At 42.8% G+C, this 21,999-nt stretch overlaps 1 protein-coding gene across 2 annotated transcripts; it reads left to right on the plus strand.

Annotated features, from left to right (window-relative positions):
• Positions 1 to 670: 670 nt before the first annotated feature.
• On the plus strand, positions 671 to 21,830 carry MTF1 (metal regulatory transcription factor 1). Of its 2 annotated transcripts, none has more exons than XM_040586040.1 (11): positions 671 to 755; positions 1,127 to 1,591; positions 8,277 to 8,515; positions 8,944 to 9,075; positions 9,597 to 9,670; positions 10,190 to 10,323; positions 11,153 to 11,230; positions 12,283 to 12,385; positions 12,969 to 13,525; positions 14,412 to 14,478; positions 15,486 to 21,830. In XM_040586040.1, the coding sequence occupies exons 2-11, from the start codon at positions 1,178 to 1,180 to the stop codon at positions 15,902 to 15,904; spliced, it is 2,217 nt and encodes a 738-aa protein (XP_040441974.1). In that variant the 5' UTR covers positions 671 to 755; positions 1,127 to 1,177; the 3' UTR covers positions 15,905 to 21,830. The 2 variants fall into 2 exon arrangements, with proteins under 2 accessions (XP_040441974.1, XP_040441975.1); XM_040586041.1 differs by having other exon boundaries at positions 15,519 to 21,830.
• Positions 21,831 to 21,999: the final 169 nt, after the last annotated feature.

The raw sequence follows: 21,999 nt of genomic DNA on the forward strand, positions 1-21,999 counted from the left end.
TCTTTGAGACCACGTAGCAATGTGAATGAGCCAGTGGAGTTAAGGGACCCCATCTGCAAGAAAGTGGGTTATTTTAAAGAGGTGCTGGCGCCTGTGGGGGGTGTGGCTGGAGCCGCAGGCGCTGGCAGGGTGCAGGGGAGACGCGGGTGCAGCTGTAAGGGAGGGAGGCCTCGTCCCTGAGGGGCTGCGCGACGTACAGCATCCTGAGTGGCCGGGGCACAGGTGTTTGCTGGGCAGCGAGCAGCCCGTGCTGCGGGGCCCGGGGTTGGCGTTGGTGCTGCGGCCTGTGCTGTAGCAGGGCCGGTGCTGCAGCCCGTGCTGCGGGCCCCGGGGTTGGCGTTGGTGCTGCGGCCTGTGCTGTAGCAGGGCCGGTGCTGCAGCCCGTGCTGCGGGCCCCGGGGTTGGCGTTGGTGCTGCGGGCCCCGGGGCCTGTGCGGGCCCGCGCCGAGGGGACGCGGGAGTGCCGAGAACTGTCTCAGCCCGCGCGCTCTGCCTGCACGCCGCCGCCCGGGGAAGCAACACCCGGGTGTCTCGTGTAACTATTTCGATGCTCTACGCCTATGTGAAGGCTGGCTGTGTGCGCGCGCCACCAAGCGCGTAGGCGCGCCCCCCCCGCCCCCGCCCCTTCCCGTGGGGCCCCGCGGTAGGCGTGGAGCTCCCGTCGGGCCGTGCGCGGCCGGAAGCGGAAGTGAGTGTGCTGGTAATCATGGTGCCGCTGGGGTGGGGAAGGAGGTGCCGTCGCTGCCGGGAGCCCGGTGAGCGCGGCGGGGCTGGCTGGAGGGCGGCGGGGCTGCGCCCGGGCGTCCGGGCTGTGCGGCGGCGCGGTCCCGTGCCGGCCCTGGCAGTGGCTCCCCGCGGGGCGGCGTGGCAGCGGGGGCCGGGCCGGGCGGGGGTAGCGTCGCGCTCGGGGAGGGGACGCCTTCCCCGGCCCGCGGGGCGGGGGCCGCGGCGCACGGCTCGGTGCCTCCGCCGCCGCCTCCGCCCGCCCCGCGACCGGGTCCGTGGCCTGGGTCGTGGGGCGCCCGCGCGACGCTCTGCCGCGGAGCGGAGTGGGGGGCCGGGCCGGGGGGCAGAGCCGCCTGACACCCCCCCCCCCCCCCCCCCGCCGCCCGTCCTTCTGTTGCAGATGAGTCGTTACGGTCGAACTTCACGATATCGCACTGAGAGGCGGTGAGCCATGGGGGAGAACAGTCCTGAAGGCAACGTTATCTACTATGAAGTGGAGGAAGACGATTTAACCCAGGATGACAATATGATGAGGTTTGCTGACAAAAACGGGCTGGTTTCTTCATCGTCTGGGACAGTCTATGACAGGACAACTGTTCTCATAGAGCAGGACCACAATGTCTTGGAAGATGATGAGGATGAAGGACAGTGTGGTGATCACTTGCCTTTTTTACCAGAGGGTCATGAAGAAGGATTTCATTTAATAGCAGATCATGAAGGAATGTCCCAGGGTTATGTGCAACACATTATTTCTCCAGATCAGATTCATCTAACGATAAATCCTGGTTCAACTCCTATGCCAAGAAATATTGAAGGAGCAACGCTTACTTTGCAGTCTGAATGCCCAGAAACCAAGCTTAAAGAAGTAAGTAGCTAAATATAATTCTGAATTTTGTGCTTATTGTGAGCGCTTTTCACCTGGTGACCTTAAATGCCTTGAAAATGTGTTTTTCAGAGCTGTTTGCTGGGAGGTAGACAGAAGTTTCTCTTGTTCTTAAAGGTTACCACACAGTGAATTACACTCTGTTAAATCTGCTGTTACTTCTAGTGATAATAATGTTTTGTGCTGGTAGGGTATGACTGTTTCCACAGCTGCTTGGTGGGTCAGTGGCAAAGCTGTGAGTGTCATCAGTTTTCACTCAAATATTTGGCTGCTTGCTTGTGAAGCAGCTAGGAAGCACTTTTTTTCAAGCAGTAGCACACTAGATAACAGGGGAGTGCGCTACTGGAAGTGTGTTTATATTAGTAGCGTATGTAACTGTAGTAGTTTTTTATTTTTCTTCTGGTTGGGCAATTATTTCCTGAATTCAGAGATAACTAAGAAGAGCATGAGCTCTGTTACTTTGGGGTTAACCACACTGAGAAAAACACATCCAAGTTACAGGTTAAATTCCAGACTGTTGGCGCTAGTTTTAGGTACAGTAAAACTTAAGATGCCAGACTTAAAATTACTTGTAGTTTTATTGTGTCATTCACAGGGGAACTGTGAGAAGAAAATAAGGAAAGCTTTAAACCACCATCTGTTGTGTTTTGAAAGCTTGAGTCAGTTTACATACTTAAAATGGCAATCAGTTTTAATTCTGTTTCCTTCATGAATTCTGCCTGGGTGCAGAGTGGTGAAGGCTTGTCCAGACTGACTTGGGATTCTTGTTTTTTAGGTGCAAAAGCAATGTGAAGTTAACTGATACACCGACTTGGTGACAACTTTGTGGTCCTTTTTGGCCCTTCTGAGTTAAACAAAGCAGGATATATACACGTGTCTGTGCTAGTATCAGTGGTAGTAGTATCAACTACTTGTGTAACTAATACTCAGTGTAAGAGAGAATTGCAGAAATGAGCCCTTGCTGGGAGAGGAAGCTGGGTCTGAGTGGTCTGAATAATTCAGATTAGCAGGGAACCTTCATTATTGTGCTCTCGGCAGCAGGGAAATGGGGCTGTAGGAGGTCAGCTCTGCAGTTACGAAACTTCTGGACTCAGGTTTGTTCAATAAGCCCATTTATGTCTAAGGAACTCCTTTTGCTCAGTTATTACTCATTTTAGCTACTGCTCTACCCTACATTCTTAGCTGCTAAAACATCTGATTTTTGTATGTCAGTCATATCAGTAGTTTCTTTTTGTAGGGTAATAAGCTTGCAATCCGTGGTGTCTGCAAACAGGGTGTACAAGCTAAAACAGGTGTTGGTGACTGCACATGCAATTAAATTGATTTTATTTAGTCACCTCTCCTTTTTAAAAAAGGCTTGTAAGACCTGGAATTTCCTGATGAAATCCTCTATCTGAATTTATTTTTCACCTCAAACTAATTTTCTGTGGTGGGGGGAGGGGAGTTACACTATAACTCATGTGCAGTGGAAACAAACCCTAAGCGTATGTGATGCTTCCATCTTGTAAAAGCCCTTTTTGTCCTGCTGTTTCAAATGCTTGGTAAGTTGTCTGCAGATGGGGAGGGGAAAGCTCTACAACCCCTGAACATTTGGCTCCTCTCTAAAAGTCAGCAGTCCAGTTCTTTGGTACTTTCGAAGCATCTGCAGCAGTTCTAACAGTGAAGATAACTGTTATTAAGTCTTACATTTTCAGGTCAGTCTTAGACATTTATGAAGCAAAATAGGGTTTTACACCTCATTGATTACCTTTAATTTCCTTTTGTTACATTATACTTCTCTCACTATACTTCTGTCTGTAAGAGTAAATGTGATTGTCTTGTATTTCAAATTAATTAATTCTTGTCTTTATTGGTGACGTAGGAAAATTAGCAATTTAAGGGGAAATATCTTAAACGCAAGATGAGTTAAAGGCAAACTGAGTGGTTTAAGCAGACTTTGGCAGTGTGTCAGGCTCCATTTTCACCAGTCTTGTTGATTATTGGTCGATTAGTTCCTGCTTCTAAGGTAAATGCTTAATTAAGGCTCTTCTAGCTTCCCTCTGGCGCATCTCCTTGGAGAGATAGCACACTGTCCTTTGCAAAAAGCGCATGTGATGCAGCTACAGCCTTTGTCTTCAAAGCAACTTGTTTGTGTATGCTTTGCATCCTCGCCATCTGTGTCTTTTCCTGTGCTGCCATGTTTCTTTTTTGTTGTTGCTTGCATATGGTGATAGTCTTGAGTACTTGCTGTTGTAACTGCAGGTCTTTCGTGGTCAGTGTCTACATAGTTTTATGTGTATGATCAGTGCTTACTTGATGGGCTAATGCGAGAAGATAATTACATGCTTGCTGCTTTACAGAAAGTTTTATTTTGCTTAGAATGTGGTGGTAGTATTGCTTCTGTCTGCAGTATGTTTAGAATAATTTGTGAAAGATTTGGCCTTTGATAGAAGGGGAGCACTGCAAGGCCATTGTCATAGTTGAGGCCATTAAACTGGAGGTGTTTCCTGCTGTCTTCCTTTAAGTACATGCACTGGCAGCTAGGAAACAAATCCTTAATTTATAATTAATATTCTCCCTTTTTTTTCTTTTGGTTGTTTTGTTTCACTTTTGTAGAACTAAATGTGAACACATAGAAAGCTTAACAGACTTCTCACTTGATTTTAGGTAGTTTATGCTTGTGTCAAATCACTTGTGGATTATGGGAAGTACTGTGGCGAGTGTATTGCAGTGTATGTAAAATGTTAATTTCCGGCTTTCTTAAAACGCTTAATAGGGAACATTCAATTTGATAATCCTTGGTGAAGATAATGTACCCCTTCATCTAATAAAATGTACTTTCTGACCTTGTGTCTGTGCATTATCAGTCTATGCTCTTGTGTTTTGGCTGACTCAACGCAACCAAACTTCTTAATTATGTACAGTCTGTATCGTAATGCTTGGATATTTGTTGATAACTTTTACTTGGTTTGAACTATAAATTTAAGCCAAGTTGCTTTACAGTGAAATTACTGTTTCCTTCTTTGTACAATGCTTCTAATAATGCCAGGTGACTAGATAAAAATGTGGAGACCTCCAGAATCTCTTCCAGTTACTATTGGTCATACCATCTAGATCATTTGTTCAATTTAAACACTTGATGCTTTTCATCTTTCCTCTTTTTACTGTCTTGTAATAAATCAAGGGGGAATCGGATGCAAACATCGACAGCTGCTTTTGGTGTAGTGTACTGCTTCCATTGCTTTAGCACACATATATTTCTTGACTAGAAAATCTGTAGTAAGTTAAGTGCTTCGTAGTAAACCTTGGATCACAGGAGGAGAAAGATTCAGCAAGAATTTGCTCTGTATTGTGAATTTCACAGTAGACTGTCAGGTCACGAGTCCGAACATGACATGTTCTTACATGTTATCACAGGAATTCATCATATTCCCTGTACTTAGGACAGCCTAGGTAACTAGTGGCTATCAAAATAGAGAAAACAGTGTATCTTAAATAGAATGTCGTATTAAAAGAAATTGAATTAATCTCCTAATTAGCTGCTTTTTTAAAAAAATAAAAAATTAAACCTGCTACAGTGGATTGTAGAGTAGGTCCTCTTCCCTGTCCATTTTGTTAAAAGAAAACATAGAACCACAAACAAATTTCCAGTCTCCCTCGTTAGATGGGAATGTGGTGAGGACTGGAAGAAGTGGCCCTTCAACAGGGCAAGATATTTTGAGAGAGGAGGTTTTTTGTGTTTTGGCAGTAAGGCTCCTGAACTGTAGTTTTCAATAAGCCCCTTAGTATGGGTAATATCCTAGTAAGACTGACAGAAAAAAATGCTTTTTTATACTTGTTTTTCCTCCATCCTCTTAATTTCTTTCTGCTATCCTTTCCTCCCTTTCTGTATTTTGCAATAGCTCAATATTTTTCCTGGTAGTTACAGTTCTGTGAGATAGTGTTGCTTCTCATCTGTTATGTGAAATAGGAGAAGCATGGAGAACTGGTTCCTGGATGTGTAATTCACTGTTCAATTCTCTATTTGAGGGTAAAGTTTCTCCCTGGATTGAGTGATAAGTGTTGATAATAAATAGCTTGAAAACTCATCTCCATTTAGCAATATGCTGTTAACATCAACTATTATGTAAGGCGCAGGAATTGAGTTCAGTACTAGCTAAAATGAAAACTACTGCTACTTATTTTATAGTTGTCTTATGGCTTTCTGGCTTTATAGTTACGATATTTCTGTGCTCTGTGTAAAGATCTCTTTTATATCTAACCTGCTCTAATATTCTCCAAACACTAAGGTTTTATCGAAGGGAGGTGAAGGTAGATGCTCGCCTGTTGTGGTATCAACAAGAGACTGCAGATTGTGACTACACAAGAGGTTGCTCGGCTCCTGAATACGCAGGCTTTATAAAGCTTTCTTAAAGGGGTCTTACTGGCAACCCTGTCCCCCACAAAACAGGTTGGAAGAAACTGAGAGACTATTTTTTTGTTTGTTTGTTTCTCCTTATGGAGAGCCATCTAGAACCCAAATTATGCCTGGTATAAGTTTGTGCCAGGGCGCTGTGTGACTGCAGTGCTTCCTGGGCAGCTGTCAGGACAACGTGTTTAGTTAAGCGAAATCCCTGCTCTTGCTGAAGAGCTGCCCTTGTTCTAGAGGTGATCAGGACAGGTAGAGCCTGGGACTGAGTAACCTGGTGGTTACACCCTGAGACGTGTGCTGTGGTGCTTAGACCCCGGTTCTGTAGTTACAGTTACGAAGGCCTTAAACTATATATATAGAGAGAGGAGTGAAAGCATGCAATGGATTATCCTTTGAGTGCTTTGGTTCTCAGGGACTTGGTGTAGGATCTAGGAGGCATGCTTTTAAGAGGAAATGCCAAGTGCACTTGGCTCTATGTCGACTATTTGAGAAACAGAACCTGAAGGTATGTACCTTCCTTTGTACCTTATAGCACTGGTATGGTCCAACAGTGCCAACAGCTGTTAGCGTGATAATACTAGTAATAACGTGCTCCAGATGCCCTCAGCCATCCTTATTCTTGTGCCTTTGTAGTACGTGAATGGGAGACGTTTTTGGGCCAAACACAAATGCGTTTGAGATCCATTTACAGATCTCGTAGTGGTTTTACTGAGGGCCCATTGTCTCTTTCATAAATGAGATGTTACACAAAGCATTATTCAAATTAGTTATTTTATGGAAGGATTAAAAAAATACTTGGTTCTTAATTAGCCACACCAAGAACAATGTGGTTTTGGTATTGCTCCTACTTAACATATCTACCTAAATTTCCATTATTCTGAGAGGAGCATGACTTCAGATAAAGTGATTTTATACTTACCCCGATCAAGGCATTCCATGTTACTCTTTTCCCAGCTTCCAAGCCATGGTGGTAAAGAGCTGTGTTTGTCAAATGCTCTTTTCTGATGGGTGTATATAAAGAAAAAACCTGTAAGTGTTGCACATCCATTATGTATATGTTCATCCAGTTCTGCTGGTACCAACCCCCAATTCAGTATTGTTTTTTTTTGAAGACAGGCTCCAGCCTTTTCTGAGCAGTAATGCTAGGCTAGGTACTGTGACTGAGGTGCTTTGAGCCTTGGAAAAGAGGGAGATCGCTGCCTTATGTCCTGCTGTATAACCTTCCTGACCAGTTGTTAAGAGTACTAAATCTGCAAGTTCCTGCTCCTTTGTTCTGAGTTTGCATTGCCTTTCTAAACTTTCCAAATCAACGTCTTTTGGAATCCTCTTCTGCATCTTGCCTGTCAACCCTCAAGTCCTCTCTTGGGCTCTGCGATCACTTTTAGATGTTAAGGTTTCTCAACTACAACAATCAAATGGAAGCTGTCAGTCTGATAATTAATGTTGAAGATAAATTTATTCAAGCATCTCTGATGACTTATTCCTTCTACTTCACGAGAGAGAATGAGATTTAATTAAGTGTTATGACTTGCACACTGGAAGCTTCTACGTGGTCTCTTTCTGCCTGTTGCAGAAGCTGGGAAGGCTAGTTCAATATGGAATTGCTTCCTGGTGATGTAGATAGTTGCCTGAGAAATCTGTAACACTTGCCTTTTGATGTAAAACACCTTGTTTCATTCCTTACAGTCAATGCCTGAAGTGTAAACACAGAAGAGAACAACAAAGTACAAGGAAGGGTGCTTTTGCGGTAAAATGAAGTAATAAATGGATTGATGGTTAGACCATAGGAGATGGTGAAAACTATAGTTCTCATTCAAGGTGTTAATGGGAATTCAGCACACAGGGCAGTGCTTTTGAGGGTCTGGTTGTGAAAGTGTTTTCTCTTGTCTTCCTCTTCCACAAATAAGTAGCTCTGCTAGAAGTACCTGAGTGAAATACAGGTGCTACATGCATGAAAAGCAGGTAGGTTTGGTAGCCTCTTGGTGTCCTTCCCAGCTGTTTTATCATATTTTTAGAAATGTTTCAGACTGTTTTTCCTTTTTTCTCCTGTTAGATGATTATTCTATAAGGTCAGCCTGCTTTCCAGTGTGTGCCACTCCTTCCTCACATAGCACAGCAGAAATATTGTTACCTGATAATTAAATGCAATAATTTTTGTTTGTTTGCCTTTGGGGTCAAAATCTATTCCATTGTCTTTGATGTTTAACTGTAGTTCTACCCTGTTTGGATTTCAGAAATGCTTAAGAATTACTAAGTACGCAGCATTTTGTCTCTTAGGTTAAGAGGTACCAGTGCACCTTTGAGGGCTGTCCGCGCACCTATAGCACTGCAGGAAACCTGCGCACTCACCAAAAGACACATCGTGGGGAATACACTTTTGTCTGCAATCAAGAAGGCTGTGGCAAGGCCTTTCTCACCTCCTACAGCCTCAAAATCCACGTTCGAGTGCACACTAAGGAAAAGCCGTTTGAATGTGATGTGCAGGGCTGTGAAAAGGCATTCAATACACTGTACAGGTAGGAGGTCTCTGCCTGTTTCTCTTATAGACATGGCTGTTGCAGTTTTGCTGGTTGCATCTACTTTTTGTTTGTGTCTGGATACAACTGTTACGCTTCTTCCAGGTACAGATGCGAAAATAACCCCCCTCCCCTGAAAATGTGGAAATGCTATACCAAGAGTAGGATGAGAGAACCTGTGGTGACATACTTAGCTTATTTATATTGCAAGAGTGTTGAAGATGGTGCACAATCACAAGGAATTCTCAGATTTGCTTGGGGACTTTGGAAGTGATACCAGTTACTTTCATAAGCTGGTTACCTTCCATTCAGCATGTGTTAAGCCTTTGATCCTGTCCTGCACATTTGAATGAATGGCTTGCTTGTCTCGGGTAGGGGCTCTCTCGCCCTGCGAGTCATGAGAGGGATTTTTTTGGCATGCTTTTTAGGTTGAAAGCACATCAGAGGCTTCACACAGGGAAAACATTTAACTGTGAATCAGAAGGCTGCAGTAAATACTTTACAACGCACAGTGATCTGAGGAAGCACATTCGAACACACACAGGAGAAAAGCCATTTCGGTAAGTAGCTGGATGGCACTTTTTACTTCTGTGGGACTTATGTAATGGGCCACCTGTGCCAAAGGGCAGCTTTTAGTGTTCTGAATGAAAAGCTGCTCTTGTGATGAAAAAAGTGAAGGTGGCCAGCATTTGAACATGTTTGTTCTAGAGCTCCCTCAGCTGCCTGTAAAAGTGGGTGAAATGGCTGTCTTCAAAGATAAGAATAGTCAAGCTATGTTTTTTTTAAACAAATGTGTGTGCCACGATGAGCAGGTTTTTAAAACATATTGCTGCATCTCTGCTGTGGTGCAATGTTTATTCCATGAAGGAGCCCCCCCTGCCCCCAATGCTTGAATTTTAAAGTCCCATTCAGAGCCCTGCTGTAGTATCTGTAGAATGCAGAGCAGCTGTTGGGAGACAGCTGATTACTAGCACAGATTAGCATTAGGCCTGCTTTTCAGAGTCCTGGGACTGTTGATCTAAGGTTGTAATTAGTGCATCAAAGAAGCCTGATGCTAACTCTTCTGTGATGCCTTATTCAGGTGTGAGCATGACGGCTGTGGAAAGGCTTTTGCTGCAAGCCACCACCTTAAAACACATGTTAGAACACATACTGGTAAGTCCCAAGGGTTTGCTTTTTCTTAATTGAGCGTATTCAGTTTATGCTAACTCTCTGAATCTTAATATGTATTTATACTTACGTATAATAAGTGGGTGACACCAAGCTGGGTGGTGCAGTTGATAGGCTTGAGGGAAGGAATGCGATCCAGAGGGGCTGGAGGAGCGTGCTGATGTCAACCTCAAGTTTAACAAGGCCAGTCACAAACTCCAGCACCTGGTGAGGGCAACCCCCAATATTCAATTTGTGCACTCTCATGAAATTCAAGACCTGTCAAGCATAAATGGATGTTTCACAAATCTATTGGTAATGATGCATAAAAATTAAATGTTGTGTTCTTGCATCGGTGCACGTGGTAAAACGGCAGCTTTTATCTGCAGGACTCCCAAGAATGCTGAATGTGTGAAATAGCATTAAACAGTCTTGTTTGTATAAAGTATTATTACTCTCCTAGGTGCTTTAGTATGTGTCTGATACAATGTTTGTAAATTTATATGTGTTCTGTGCTGCCTATAGGGGAGAAACCCTTCTTCTGTCCCAGTAATGGCTGTGAGAAGACTTTTAGTACACAGTATAGTCTCAAGAGTCACATGAAAGGTCATGAGAAAGGACATTCCTATAATGCACTTCCCAATAACAATGTGTCTGAGGTTAGTGGCACTTCTTCCTAACGCTGCTGTGTTTGATGGTGATAAAACCATATTTTTGGGAATAAGTTACTTGTCTGTGTCTTTAAAGATGTATCCTATAAGGCTGGGATTTTCAAAGGGAATTGTAACTACTTGGTGCCTCGTCTCCTGAGAAGAAACCCATGGGTGCCTCTCTTTTGAACTGATAATTCAATTTAAATTCTGGAATTTCTGGCATTCAAGGTGGCGGTGTAGGGTTTGTTCTCATATGCTGTGTTTACAGTGTGCTGATAACAAACAGTGGGACCAGTATTTCTGAAACTTCTAGTGTGGTATTTGATTACCAAATGTTATTTAGAAAAGCTCATCTAAATTTGTCTATTCATTTTAATCACATTTAAAATTAACGTTTGGGCTACTGCTGCTTTGATGAGTATGCCATGTACCCAGGTTTATAGGCAATTATATATATATGATCATGCTTTCCTTATAGATTCTTATGTTTTAATCAATACTGTGTAATAAGCGTGTGACGTAAAATAAATGCTGACTGTTAAGGTTTAATTTTATTTTCTATAGGCTAATTCATTCCTGTGCTAATTTAAAATTCTAGGTCATTTGATTTTTTTGGAAGTAAGGTGAAAGAGATGTTAAGAATCCTTGATAGGTGCTAAGTATCTTTTGCTATAATAATATTGTTCCTTTTGATTTTAGAACTGAGACATGGCTTACATATAGGTAAAAAAATTTCTGTGAAGGCAGAATTGTATGGACTCTTAAAAAGTAATTTAAAACATTTCTGACACTATTTTTTTAATATATTAACACAATTTGGTTTTCTCCTTTACAGGATACAAGCCACTCACTTTGTCTGAGTGACTTAAGCCTCATATCAACAGATTCAGAATTGCGGGAGAACTCTAATCCAGTGAGTTACTGCCCTGGAATTCCCTCTACTGTAACTTGAGTTTTGCTTTTTTCTGGCAATGTGCTTGTCCTGTCAACAAGAACGTGGCAGATCAGATATGTATGACTGTGGGTTCTGCTTTGCTTGTTCAGGCCTCCAGCATGCTCTGCTTGAGGCCTTCATTTCACTAGTGGAAGAGATGTACTCCTTCACAGAAAGAGTGACTTTGGATAGAATCATTTTAGATGTACTGAATACTGCTTTTTTTGTCTGTCTTGTGGCAGTTTGCAGGAGGCTCTTTCTTGACAAAAAAGATGCACGTTTCTTACATACCCTATTGAGCCTGTAAATCTGATGTATTACTGCTGTCCTTTTTGGAGTGTTGGAACAAAAAATAAATATTTCTGCCTAAAAGCAGAATAACTTGAGTGAAAGCGGGGCATTTTCCAAAATTTGCAGTGCTTAATTCAACCTGTTTTTAAAGGCTCTGCGTGTGGTTTTACCATAATAATGTTCTTGCCTATTGGTAACTGTTGACTGAGCTTAAATTTTACATAGATGAAAATTGTGTACTGATGAGGCTGTCACTCTTTTGTGCTTCAATGTGGAAGCAGTATGCAGCTTTTTAATGCATTCAGTTCCTAGAGCAGTGTGGGTGATTAACAGTGCACAGTCCATGATGTAATCTAAGTAGAACTATTTTGTTTCTGCTCCTGAAAAGGTTTCACAAACAGCCAAGGACAAATTAATGTCTGTTTCTGTTTATAACAGAGTATTAAAAAAATAAGGGTTAAACAAAGTGTGGATGCAGAAGAATGTATTTTGCTTTTGAAGGACTTATTTCTGTAAGGTTTTGCTCATTATGTTAGCAAATTTGATTATGGGTAATAAAACCTAATTGTCATTTTACACTAGGTAAGTGAAATATGTTGCCTTTCCCGAAGGTGGCTGGTTAATTGGAGAGGTATTTCTGACATTCATACGCTCCTTGACTGGGATTTGTGCAAAGTATAAAGGAGACCTGAGATAGAACATCATCTGATGTCTTTTCCTCTTTACTTTCTATTCACCAGACACATGGACAAGACCTTAGCACAATCTCACCAGCAAGCATCTTTGAGTCTATGTTTCAGAGCCCAGATCATACTGCAAATCAAGACGACTCTCAGCAGACAGGTACGGATTGTATCTGCATTATTTTGAGAGAGCGCTTTTTGACAGTTCTCCCTCTCTGTTGGCACGTACTTAAGTCAGCATTTCAGACTGAAGATTACTGCCCCACATAACTTTTAAGCAGCGAACAGAGCCTCGGTGCTGAAGTTCTGTGTTGGAAATGCGCTGTGTTTGCCGATGGCATGACACTCAGACAGCAACAAGGGAACTGACCAAGTATTGTTGTACAATGCTGACATTGATGCTCTCCGACTCTCCACACAAGGATTTTCAAGCTTCCTCTATTGATGTAGCTGCATGAACCAGCTCATAAAAAGGCTTCTTAGAGAGAGCTAACGAGGCTGATCAGCTTGTGTGTAGCATTCAGTGGTACCAGCTTCTTGAACTTGGATGTACCTTTAGATTTCACTGTCTAGCATTAAATAGATTTCACTATCTAGTGTTAAATGTTTTTGAGAGCTGGGCTGAAGACATAAAAGTGGTGGTGCTCAGCAAAAATCCATCAGCTAGCTAAGTTTGAAAAAGTTGTTTATTCAGATCTTATGAGATCTGAGGTATTTATATTTTTCTTTGTTTCTTTTGGCAGCTGCCTTGATTGAAGGTTTTAATGGCGATGCAGACTCGGTCGCTGCTGCTCCACCTGCTGCAGGAGACTCGGCATCGTTGTCTCTTCCACTTGTACTGCAGCTTGGCATCTCTGAGCCTTCGCATTCAGCACTGCAAGCCTCAGCAGCACCTGCTGCTCCCTCCTCCATAGGAGCCAGCTCACAGCAAGCTGCATTTGGAAATCCTGCAACTGTTTTACAATCCCCAGAAGTGCCTGTTCCTCACAGCACACAGTTTGCAGCCAGTCACCAAGACTTCCTGCAGCACACTCAGACGCCACCGCAGCCCATTGTGCAGGGACTTCCAGTGGTTGCTGGGGCATCTGCCCCAACAGCATCAAGTGCCACTGAGCCCCTGCCAGCTGTAGTTCAGACTGTGCCTGTTGGTGCGAACTCTGTTCTGACCAGTAACCCAACTATAACAATTACTCCTTCTCAGAGCACTGCTATTCTGCAGTCCAGCATTGTCATGGGAGAGCAAAACTTACAATGGATCTTAAATGGTGCCACTGGTTCTCCACAAAGCCAAGAACAAATGGTTAGTGTATCCAGCGTGTCTTTGGCATGGCTTGGACCATCTTTCTTCCTCCAGGACTCCTTGCTTTTAAAAGGAAGGTGGTCAGACCTGTAATTGTTAGATACAAACCAGGATGCAGTATTGTATAATGCTTATCACATTGATATGTATAAATGTGTCACTGATGCAGTCTCTAAAATAGCTAGAGAGATAAACAGAAAACAGAGAAATGCAGGGTGCAGAGAGAACTTGCTTTCATCTATTCCCCAGCGACAGGCTTCTCTCAGTAGGTGGTGTCAGCTTGGTTTATCCAGGACAGTGCACCACATGGCCCGAGAATAAATGTGGGTTTTAATCTATTATTTTGACAAGTAGAGGCACAAAAGACTGTGGAAAGTTTGTGTTTAGGCATTTTGTAATCTCTCTCTTTCTAATTTAGCCTGATAAAGATAATTAAAAGTTTTCTGGCAAAACAGTATTTCTGGTTCTCCAGTAAATCTGGATAGCTGAGACTTTGTGTTTTATCTTTAAGAATACTGCCACCTTTAGGCTTTCTCCGTTGGAAATGGTGGAGTGAATGGCTGCAGGTACAAACAGCATGAGCAAGCAGAGCAGTTTTTTCAGAGTTCAGTCATTCAGTTGTCAAAACCCCACAAGCTGTGTTAATAAGCACATATATTAGTGCGGAGGGTGATTACTCCCCATCTTTACAAATATTGACATAGTACTGAGTTTTGGAATAGCCAGAACATAGCCCAGAACCAAACTTAAATGTCATAATTGTTTTCCTGTGTGGCCCCTTTGGAATATATGTACAATTGTGTCTTTTGCAGCTGTTTAGTATTTGAACAATAGAAATATGATTGTAATCAGCTCACACTTTTTTCTTTTTTTTTTTTCTTTAAAGCCACAAGTTCCAAAAGTAGTAGAAAAGGTTTTTTTTACCACTGCGTTACCAGTAGCTGGCAACACAGGTAAGCTTGACACTGAACTTGCTTTTCTCTCTTTCTCTGTTCGTAGTACTGTTCGCTTCACCAGCTTTTGTGGTGAATTTTTTTATTGCTTGCAGAAATGTTGAAGAAATTTCTTTCATTTTTTTTTTTTTTTACCTTCCCGAGGTTTTAAGTGCAGTCTGCTGTAGACTCATAGGTGTTTGTGTTGAGGTCTGTCCTGTAGTAGTTTCTCTAACAACTTGTAAGGTAATCAGGTTGACAAATCAGGTCCAGTATTCATAATAATGGTATTTTAATGATGTAGAAAAATAAAAGACAGAAATGAAAGGATATTATTTGGTTTTTGTTCTTTTAAATGAAGACATGGAACAGGTAGTGAACTAGTAAACTTAATCAGTTCTTTAACAATTGATTTTGGTAAGCATTATTTGTGAGATTCATCAAAATGACACAGAACTGTAGAAGTTGTGTCCCATAACATGCTTCCTACAGTGCTGTTATATTGCAAAGATGAATCGGAGTCAAGAGAGATGAGGTGAGTTTAAAACTTAAATTTTAAAAAAGAAAAGAAGCCAAGCAAGTGGAGCAGCATGGGGAGAGTGAGGAGGAAGTGTGAGAAGCAAGATGGGAGAGGAAAGTGGACTAGAGAAAATGAACAGGGAAAATACCTGTGTTGGTGCCGAGGGGTAGAATAGCTGGTGTAATGTTGTATCATTGTCTTCAAAAATTAGTGCGTAGAGGCTGGGGCATTTGAATGCCCTTCTGTTGGATTTTATGCTGTAAAAGTCACAGTGTTTGTTAGAGAAGGGGGAGGAGAGTGAAAATTTAGATCAGATTTCTAATGCCTGGGTTCAGCCTGAACAAGTTGCTCATCAGCAGAGAGTACCTGACACTTTTTTTCTTTATTGATCATCTGCTGCAGGGTATTCATTGTGCTTGAACAAAGACAGACATAATCTCTGCTGCAAGGTGCTTACAATCTAATTTAACAAAGATGATCTGTCTTTCCCTGCTGTGAAATTATGTAGTTCTGTTGTGTTTTGTCTTTGTTTCACCTTCAGGAAACCCTGTTCAGCAGATTGGTCTCAGTGTTCCTGTCATTATTATAAAGCAGGAGGAGGCCTGCCAGTGTCAGTGTGCCTGCCGAGACTCTGCCAAGGACAAAGCCACCATTAAGAAGGAATGTTCCTCACCTGATTCAAAAGCTTTGGAGCAGCCAGCTCCCCAGCTGCAGCCTCAGACCTTTCCTTCCTCTTCCTCTTCTTTATGCGGGCAGAGCAGTCAGATAGTTAACCCTTCAGACTCTCAGACTGAAACGTTAAGTGCCATGGATGTATCGGACTTCCTGTCCCTCCAGAGCCCTGAAAGCCCATCTAATATAATTCCAATCGAAGCACTACTGCAGGGGGAAGAAGAAATTGGTTTGAATAGCAGCTTCTCTAAGTGAAGATGTTCCAGATTTTCCTTTGCACCTGGAGGGTAAACCCCTTCTCCTTAGAAGCAGAAACTGAAGGATTGATTCTTTCTCCTTCCTCTTTGGAAGTTTTGTGGCTTATTTCTGCTTCACAGATGTCATCTTAGTCACGTCCCAGGTACATCCATCTTTGAGAATCTATCTAAAAAAAGAAAAGGTAAAAAAAAAAAAGAAAAAAAGAGTAAGTTATATATGAACTGTTTTGGCTGCACTGTCTGTCACTTTTGCTTGTCATATGTGAACACAGAAGTTAAGGTTACTCGTTTGCAGAAAGATTTTAAAAAGAAAAAAGGGGGGTAGTTTGTCTCCAATTGCACATCACTTATGTTTGGGATTAAGGTACTGGCAGCAAGTGGGTCTTTGTTACAACTCCTTGGGTCTATAATTTTCTTCTGTCTCTTATGTCTGATGCTAACCATGCACTATAAGGGGAGCCCAGGAAAGGGCTTTGCTGTAGTAGAAAATGGCATTGTTGTAGAAGATGATTTATCTGCAATTTTATTGGAATGCAATTGTCACATCACTGAGTTGGGAGCTGATGCCTGGGTTTGCTTTGTACTAATGCTGTTACTAAAGCCTACAGAAACTTTTGGGGAGTTTATTTCAGTAGAGCACAAGTACCTTGTGCTCCCAATAGATCTGTTCATTTAATTTCATTAGGACTTAAAAGTGTGGTGGCAGACACTGTTTCACAACATGGAAACACAATCGGAGCCCCTGCTTACTCAGGCTCTAAGAGTCTTGTTTTCTTTGCCTCTCTTTGAAGGATGCAGTGAGTCCCAGATGTAGTCAGATTGGTGCCTGCTGCTCTTTTGATTTGTTTGGCTCTGTTCAGAAATAAGTCATCCTCTTAACCCCCGCGACTGTTTAATCAGGAGCATGGTGCCTTTGCTGGTTACTCTCATCTTTTGTCAAGAGCAACTCTAGGAAAAATTTTGGAATGATTCAACATAAATTCAGTTTGGATTCAGCAAGTCTGTCCTTCAGCTGTCCATAAATGCTTTTTTTTTTTTTCTGTTAAGCTATATAATGTCTGCCTGAATCTGCCTCCAACCTACTGCAATGCCAGCTTTTTGTGCACGGGGCTATTTCTTGACTAAAAGATGTTACACAACATAGTAATTTTTCATATCAAACTGAAAGTCTATATTCTAACCTACTCAGGGTAAATAAAACACAAACCCCCCTTCCACCAAAAAGCCTGTAATGTTGCAATAAATGCAGTCTCATTCTAAATGGTTTATTTATGCTGCATTATTTTAAAAGATGTAATTTTATAGTGTTTTATCCATCTTTCTGGCTTTGGCTGTTAGTCTTTTTGTGTTAAAGGAGAGAATATTAAATAGTCTTTATTCAGTTTACAGTGTTGTCATTAGTGAGATACAAAGATAATGACTATAAGCCAATTAATGTGGAGTGTGTCTGCGCACTAAATTTAGGAATGCAAACGTGTAGTGGATAGAGATTGTTCACGTTCTGTATTTGATCAAAGCTGCTCTCTGTACCTGCTGGGGGGAGAATGATGAGTGCAGCCAGACCTTCCCAGGATGCTGGATGACTAGCAGGTTTTTTAACCCTCTTGTGACATGCTCTGTGTAGCCTTACCAACGCTGTGTCACAGTCTTAGCTGAGACAGTGGCTGAAGCCATCTCACGTGCTATTCTCTCGTGAACGCGCTGCCACGGCACAGATGGAAACGGGCTGCAGGGAACTGGCTTTTCACCTCTCTGGTAACTTGCTTCCAGTTAAGCACAGAAGGGTAGAACTGGGTCCCGTTAGGGTGAACGAGAGGGAAGAGAGGCTGTGTGAAGAATGCTTTGTGCCTGGGGAGTGGCGTGTTGCTCTGCTAGGGCAGAATGCTCTTGTTTGGTAATTGCGGTGATGAGCTTGGGGGCACCAGCTGAACTGGAAACATGCTGATTGTTTCCTCTGTGTGTGTGTTGGCGCATGTTGTGCTGTGCAGTGCTGTTGCAGTGGGGAATGTGGGTCCTGCAGCAATAAGGTTTGCATCCACAAAATGCCGATTAACAAAGCGTTTTGTGTTTTGTTCTTGTAGTGGTGATCTCCAGAGGGCCGTGAGATGGTGGCCCCCTTTGCTTTTCTCCTACAGCTTCATTTTGTGATGCAGTTTGGTTGCACAGCAGCAAGAACTGCTTTGAACACAAAACAAAGTCTCAGGCCTTCGTGGCCGAGATTGTGCTCACAGGGATGAGTCTCCTGCCAGCTCTTGCGTAGAGCTCCGCTTCGGAGGAGCGTGAGCAGAGGAGCTGCGCGGGGGTCCCGTGGGGGCACAGGCTACTGCGAGGGGCCTCGTGCCTTTCCTTTGGCGTGGTGCAACAGTGGTGTTTGAAGGCGAGTGGATGTATGTGTGTGTGCATGTGAGAGACTCTGCCAGTGCAGGAGCATGTGTGTTCCCCTGGAACTGTGGGGTTTTCTCTGATGGGGAGAAGGGTACCAGACGTGGCCTGAAATGTGACAGCTGGGGGATTTTGCAACCTCTTCTGAGCCTTTCCGTTCTTTCAGGGAGGCGCTTTTCTATGCTACTTTTGCTACTCATGACTTAGTCCACCTAAACCACGCTTCTGTTTGGACCAGATAGCATCTTCAGAAACTCTGACAGCAATGAGTAAAGAATCTACCAAAGGCTTTGAAATCTGCAGCTAATTTGGAAGTGTGGTGATTGGCAGCAGTGAGGTGCTGCACGCATCCTTTCTGAGTGGGTGTCAGAGGGCGACCTCTCCGTTTTCTCTTCACAGCTACTGTTCTCTGTTGATGTGTTCTAGGAAAAGCAATGCCTTTTGAGTTTATGCTGACTTCTAGGTACATTGGGTTTGCCATTACTCTCTTGTATGTCCATCAGGGTGGCTGCAATTTAGGTGAAGCTAATAAGAGCTTGTAATGAGGCAAGAGCAGTGTGATTCTGTGAACGCACAGGCTGCTGCGCTATGGACTGTGCATCCCACCTGGTTGCATTGTACAGATGTGTGCTTTTGTTGTGTCATCGGTCTGCTTTCCAGGGTGTTCCATGTCACATGTATCTTATACATTTCACAGCAGACATTTGTACCATCCCCAGTGCTGTGTGATCGAATGGGATGGTCATTAACACGCTTGGATGGGAGGAGATCCGCCAGCAGCTGGCAAGAGAGGGCAGCTGCAGCAAAGCCCTGAGATTCCTTGATGCCAGAGAGTTTTCTGTCCTTCTCCTCTTGTTGCCCCAGCATTTAGCATATTCACAATAACATTTTTAATAAAGGGGAGCATTTTTACTGTTGTAGATCTGATAAGACATTGGATTCCCAGAAAGGGGCATGTTCTGTTAATATGTTGGAGCCTCTGAGAACAGTGTGCCCTCCCTCTGCAAAATCTGCGTCTCACAAGCCCCTTTAATTGTCAGTCAGAGAGCAAAACTGCGCTGCTCCGGGTCATTCTGTGTTTAAGGTTTTGATGTTTGTGGCTTGTGGGGATTCGCTTGGTTACGTACAGTTTCTAGACGGGTGCAGAAGCTTAAATGTGTGGAGTGGGTCAAATTACCAGCATTAGTAGCTCTAGTCGCCAGGCAGTGACCCAAGCAAGCAGATGCTTGGCATGCAGTTGAAGGCTGTGGAAGTTGCTTTTCATGCTTGTAGATGGTAGAGGGATGGAAAATCAGCACTGTTTAAATGCTGGTACTGAATTGTATAGAACAAAGTACGAATTGGGCACTTCTGTAATGCTGACTGTGTCCAGAAAGACTAGTTCACAGAACCTCATACCGGTATCTAAAATGCACTTTAGGTTATTTTATCTTTAACCCAATTGCTGCAATTTCTTTTGTATATACTTTCACAAAGTTTATTTTTGCTCTGAGTAAAAGTTAACAGGGGTGTGCAAAGAAGAGCACTTAACTTGGTGCAATACTTGTAGCTAAAGATCATTGTCCCATGTGGTCGGTCTGTCTGTGTCTGTCTAACTGAATATATATAGTAACTAGCTCAGTGACATACTGCCCTTCCCTGTCTGTATCCAAGAGAAATTATGCATCATTAGCAAATGTCCAATCTATGCAAATATTCCACTGAGAGCACTGTGCTTTAGCAGGCCTTTTCTCTCATGCTTTCTGGTGGGCTGCTTGTCACTTCTGTTGGACACGGCTGTGTTCCTCGCTGTATGTTCTTTCTCCCTTGGCCTCCGCTCTGTTCTGCCACCCAAGTAGGAACAGAAGTGACAAGCTGTTCTGAAACAGGCATGTTGCACCTTTAAAATTTGTCTTCGAGATAGTTTTTGATGTCATGTTATCTGCCTTACTTTCATGGAGGATGGCGCTTCTGCAGTCATCCAAGATATTGTTTTTGCAACTGCAGCAACATTGTTAAACTGTTTACACTATTCTTCCTGCACCAATTACAAACAAGGCTCGGAGATTGAATTAATGACTGGCCTGTCGGTTGTGGAACTGCTGGGGGAGATTAGTTAAGGTGTAATTGACCTTGGAGTTGATTGGAGGAAAAAAGCTGTTCCTGACTGGGGGGAGCACAGCTAGCGACTGAAGGGAGAGGCAGCCAGTTCTGCCATGCAGAGCAGAAGGGATCTTGGTGTTACCTTCTTTGTCCTGCTGCTGGCTGGCTGAGAGACCTTGGGCAAGTCACTTAACCTTTCCCTGCCTTGGTTTCCTCCCTGTGAAATGAGGACAATGGAACTTGTCTTTGTAAAATGCTTTGAGATCTGTGGGTGAAGAGTCCTTGGCATTAGTTGTCAGAGCTAGCTGGGCAGAACTATTAGAGTCAATTTGGACTGTAAGGCAAAAAAAAAAAGGCATGTCTTTAATATACCCTACAAATTTCTGATTGCATAGTTTTTAATTGTACACTATTTTTTCCGTAACATATTTTGGAAACAATGTCAAGTTTTTATAAATGTTACCGGTAGTCGATACTCATGGACAGGGCTGAACTTTTAACTTTTTTGCGTCTCATCTTGATATATATCATATGTTCTAGAAGTTGGATTCTGTGTCTGCACTGAGAAATGCAAATTAAACTGGATATTTATGTAGTCGTGTACATAGTCTAAGTGTGTGTGTTCTTGGAACTAGTTTAAAAATCCCACACCATGCTTTTGGTGGTGTGCAAGCTGGCCAAAATTTGGTTCATTATGCAGTGTACACTTTCTCAAATAAATGCAGTTTCTACTTTTTCTTAAAAGAAATTTTTTTCATATGATCTTTTTCAGCAAAATCAAGGGTATGTTTTTGCAGTACCGTAGTTACAGTAGCTGGTATTTCTTGCTGTGTAGCTTTGTGTCCTTCCACTTGCTTATTGAACCGGAGCTATCTGTCTGACCCTTGTTTTGGAGAGAGAGTTGTAGTTGCAGTTCTATTTCACAGACCAGCATCAGCGTGGTGGGCAGGGATGCGCAAACCTCGAGCCTGGTTAGTTACCGAAGTAGTCTTCAGCATTGACGTCTGCAGAATTGTCAAACCGGGAAGTCCAGGAGAACCGCAGGTTGTCCGCTTACCGCTTGTGTTCCGTTTGACGCATATGGGGAGCTGGGCAGTGGTCTTGGAGATGACAAAATAAAAGAACCCCAGTTTTTTCAAGAATGTGTGAATGGTATTAAAGGAATTTATTTAACTATGAAACATGGGAACAAATGTGCTTACATTGAGCAATGTGAAGATGTTAGTTACAGGTACAGTACTTCCAAAGGAAGAGCATCTCCAAAACCCAAAAAAAGAGTAAATATGAATTTGTATTTTTTGAAGAATGTAAAATGTGAAATAATGGTGTTTGCTTAATTGCTCATTTTGTATGAAGTTAATATTGTACTTTGAAATATCTGCAAAGAAGTGGAAATTAACTTTTTTGGAATTGAAAGCAATATTAATACTAATGAAATCCTAATTAAATGCTTATTTAAACGTTGTGTTAAAATAGTCTTTCCTAAGAGTATTTATAAATACATTTGAGAGATGAGTGTGAGCATCCTTCCCCTGATCTTAGGCGCATGAAGGTAACCCCATTCCCTTCCCCACCAGCAATGACCTTTGTAAACTTCATATCCTCGAACTCTCTGCGGTGTGGCTGAGA

Source organism: Falco naumanni, chromosome 3 (assembly GCF_017639655.2).
Source record: "Falco naumanni isolate bFalNau1 chromosome 3, bFalNau1.pat, whole genome shotgun sequence".
Lineage (NCBI taxonomy): Eukaryota > Metazoa > Chordata > Aves > Falconiformes > Falconidae > Falco > Falco naumanni.

Coding starts and splice junctions, on each gene's coding strand:
- MTF1 (XM_040586040.1), top strand. CDS start 1,178: ATGGGGGAGAACAGTCCTGAAGGCAACGTTATCTACTATGAAGTGGAG. Junction 8,516..8,943: donor GCATTCAATACACTGTACAG/GTAGGAGGTCTC, acceptor CATGCTTTTTAG/GTTGAAAGCACATCAGAGGC. Junction 14,479..15,485: donor ACCAGTAGCTGGCAACACAG/GTAAGCTTGACA, acceptor GAAATTATGTAG/TTCTGTTGTGTTTTGTCTTT.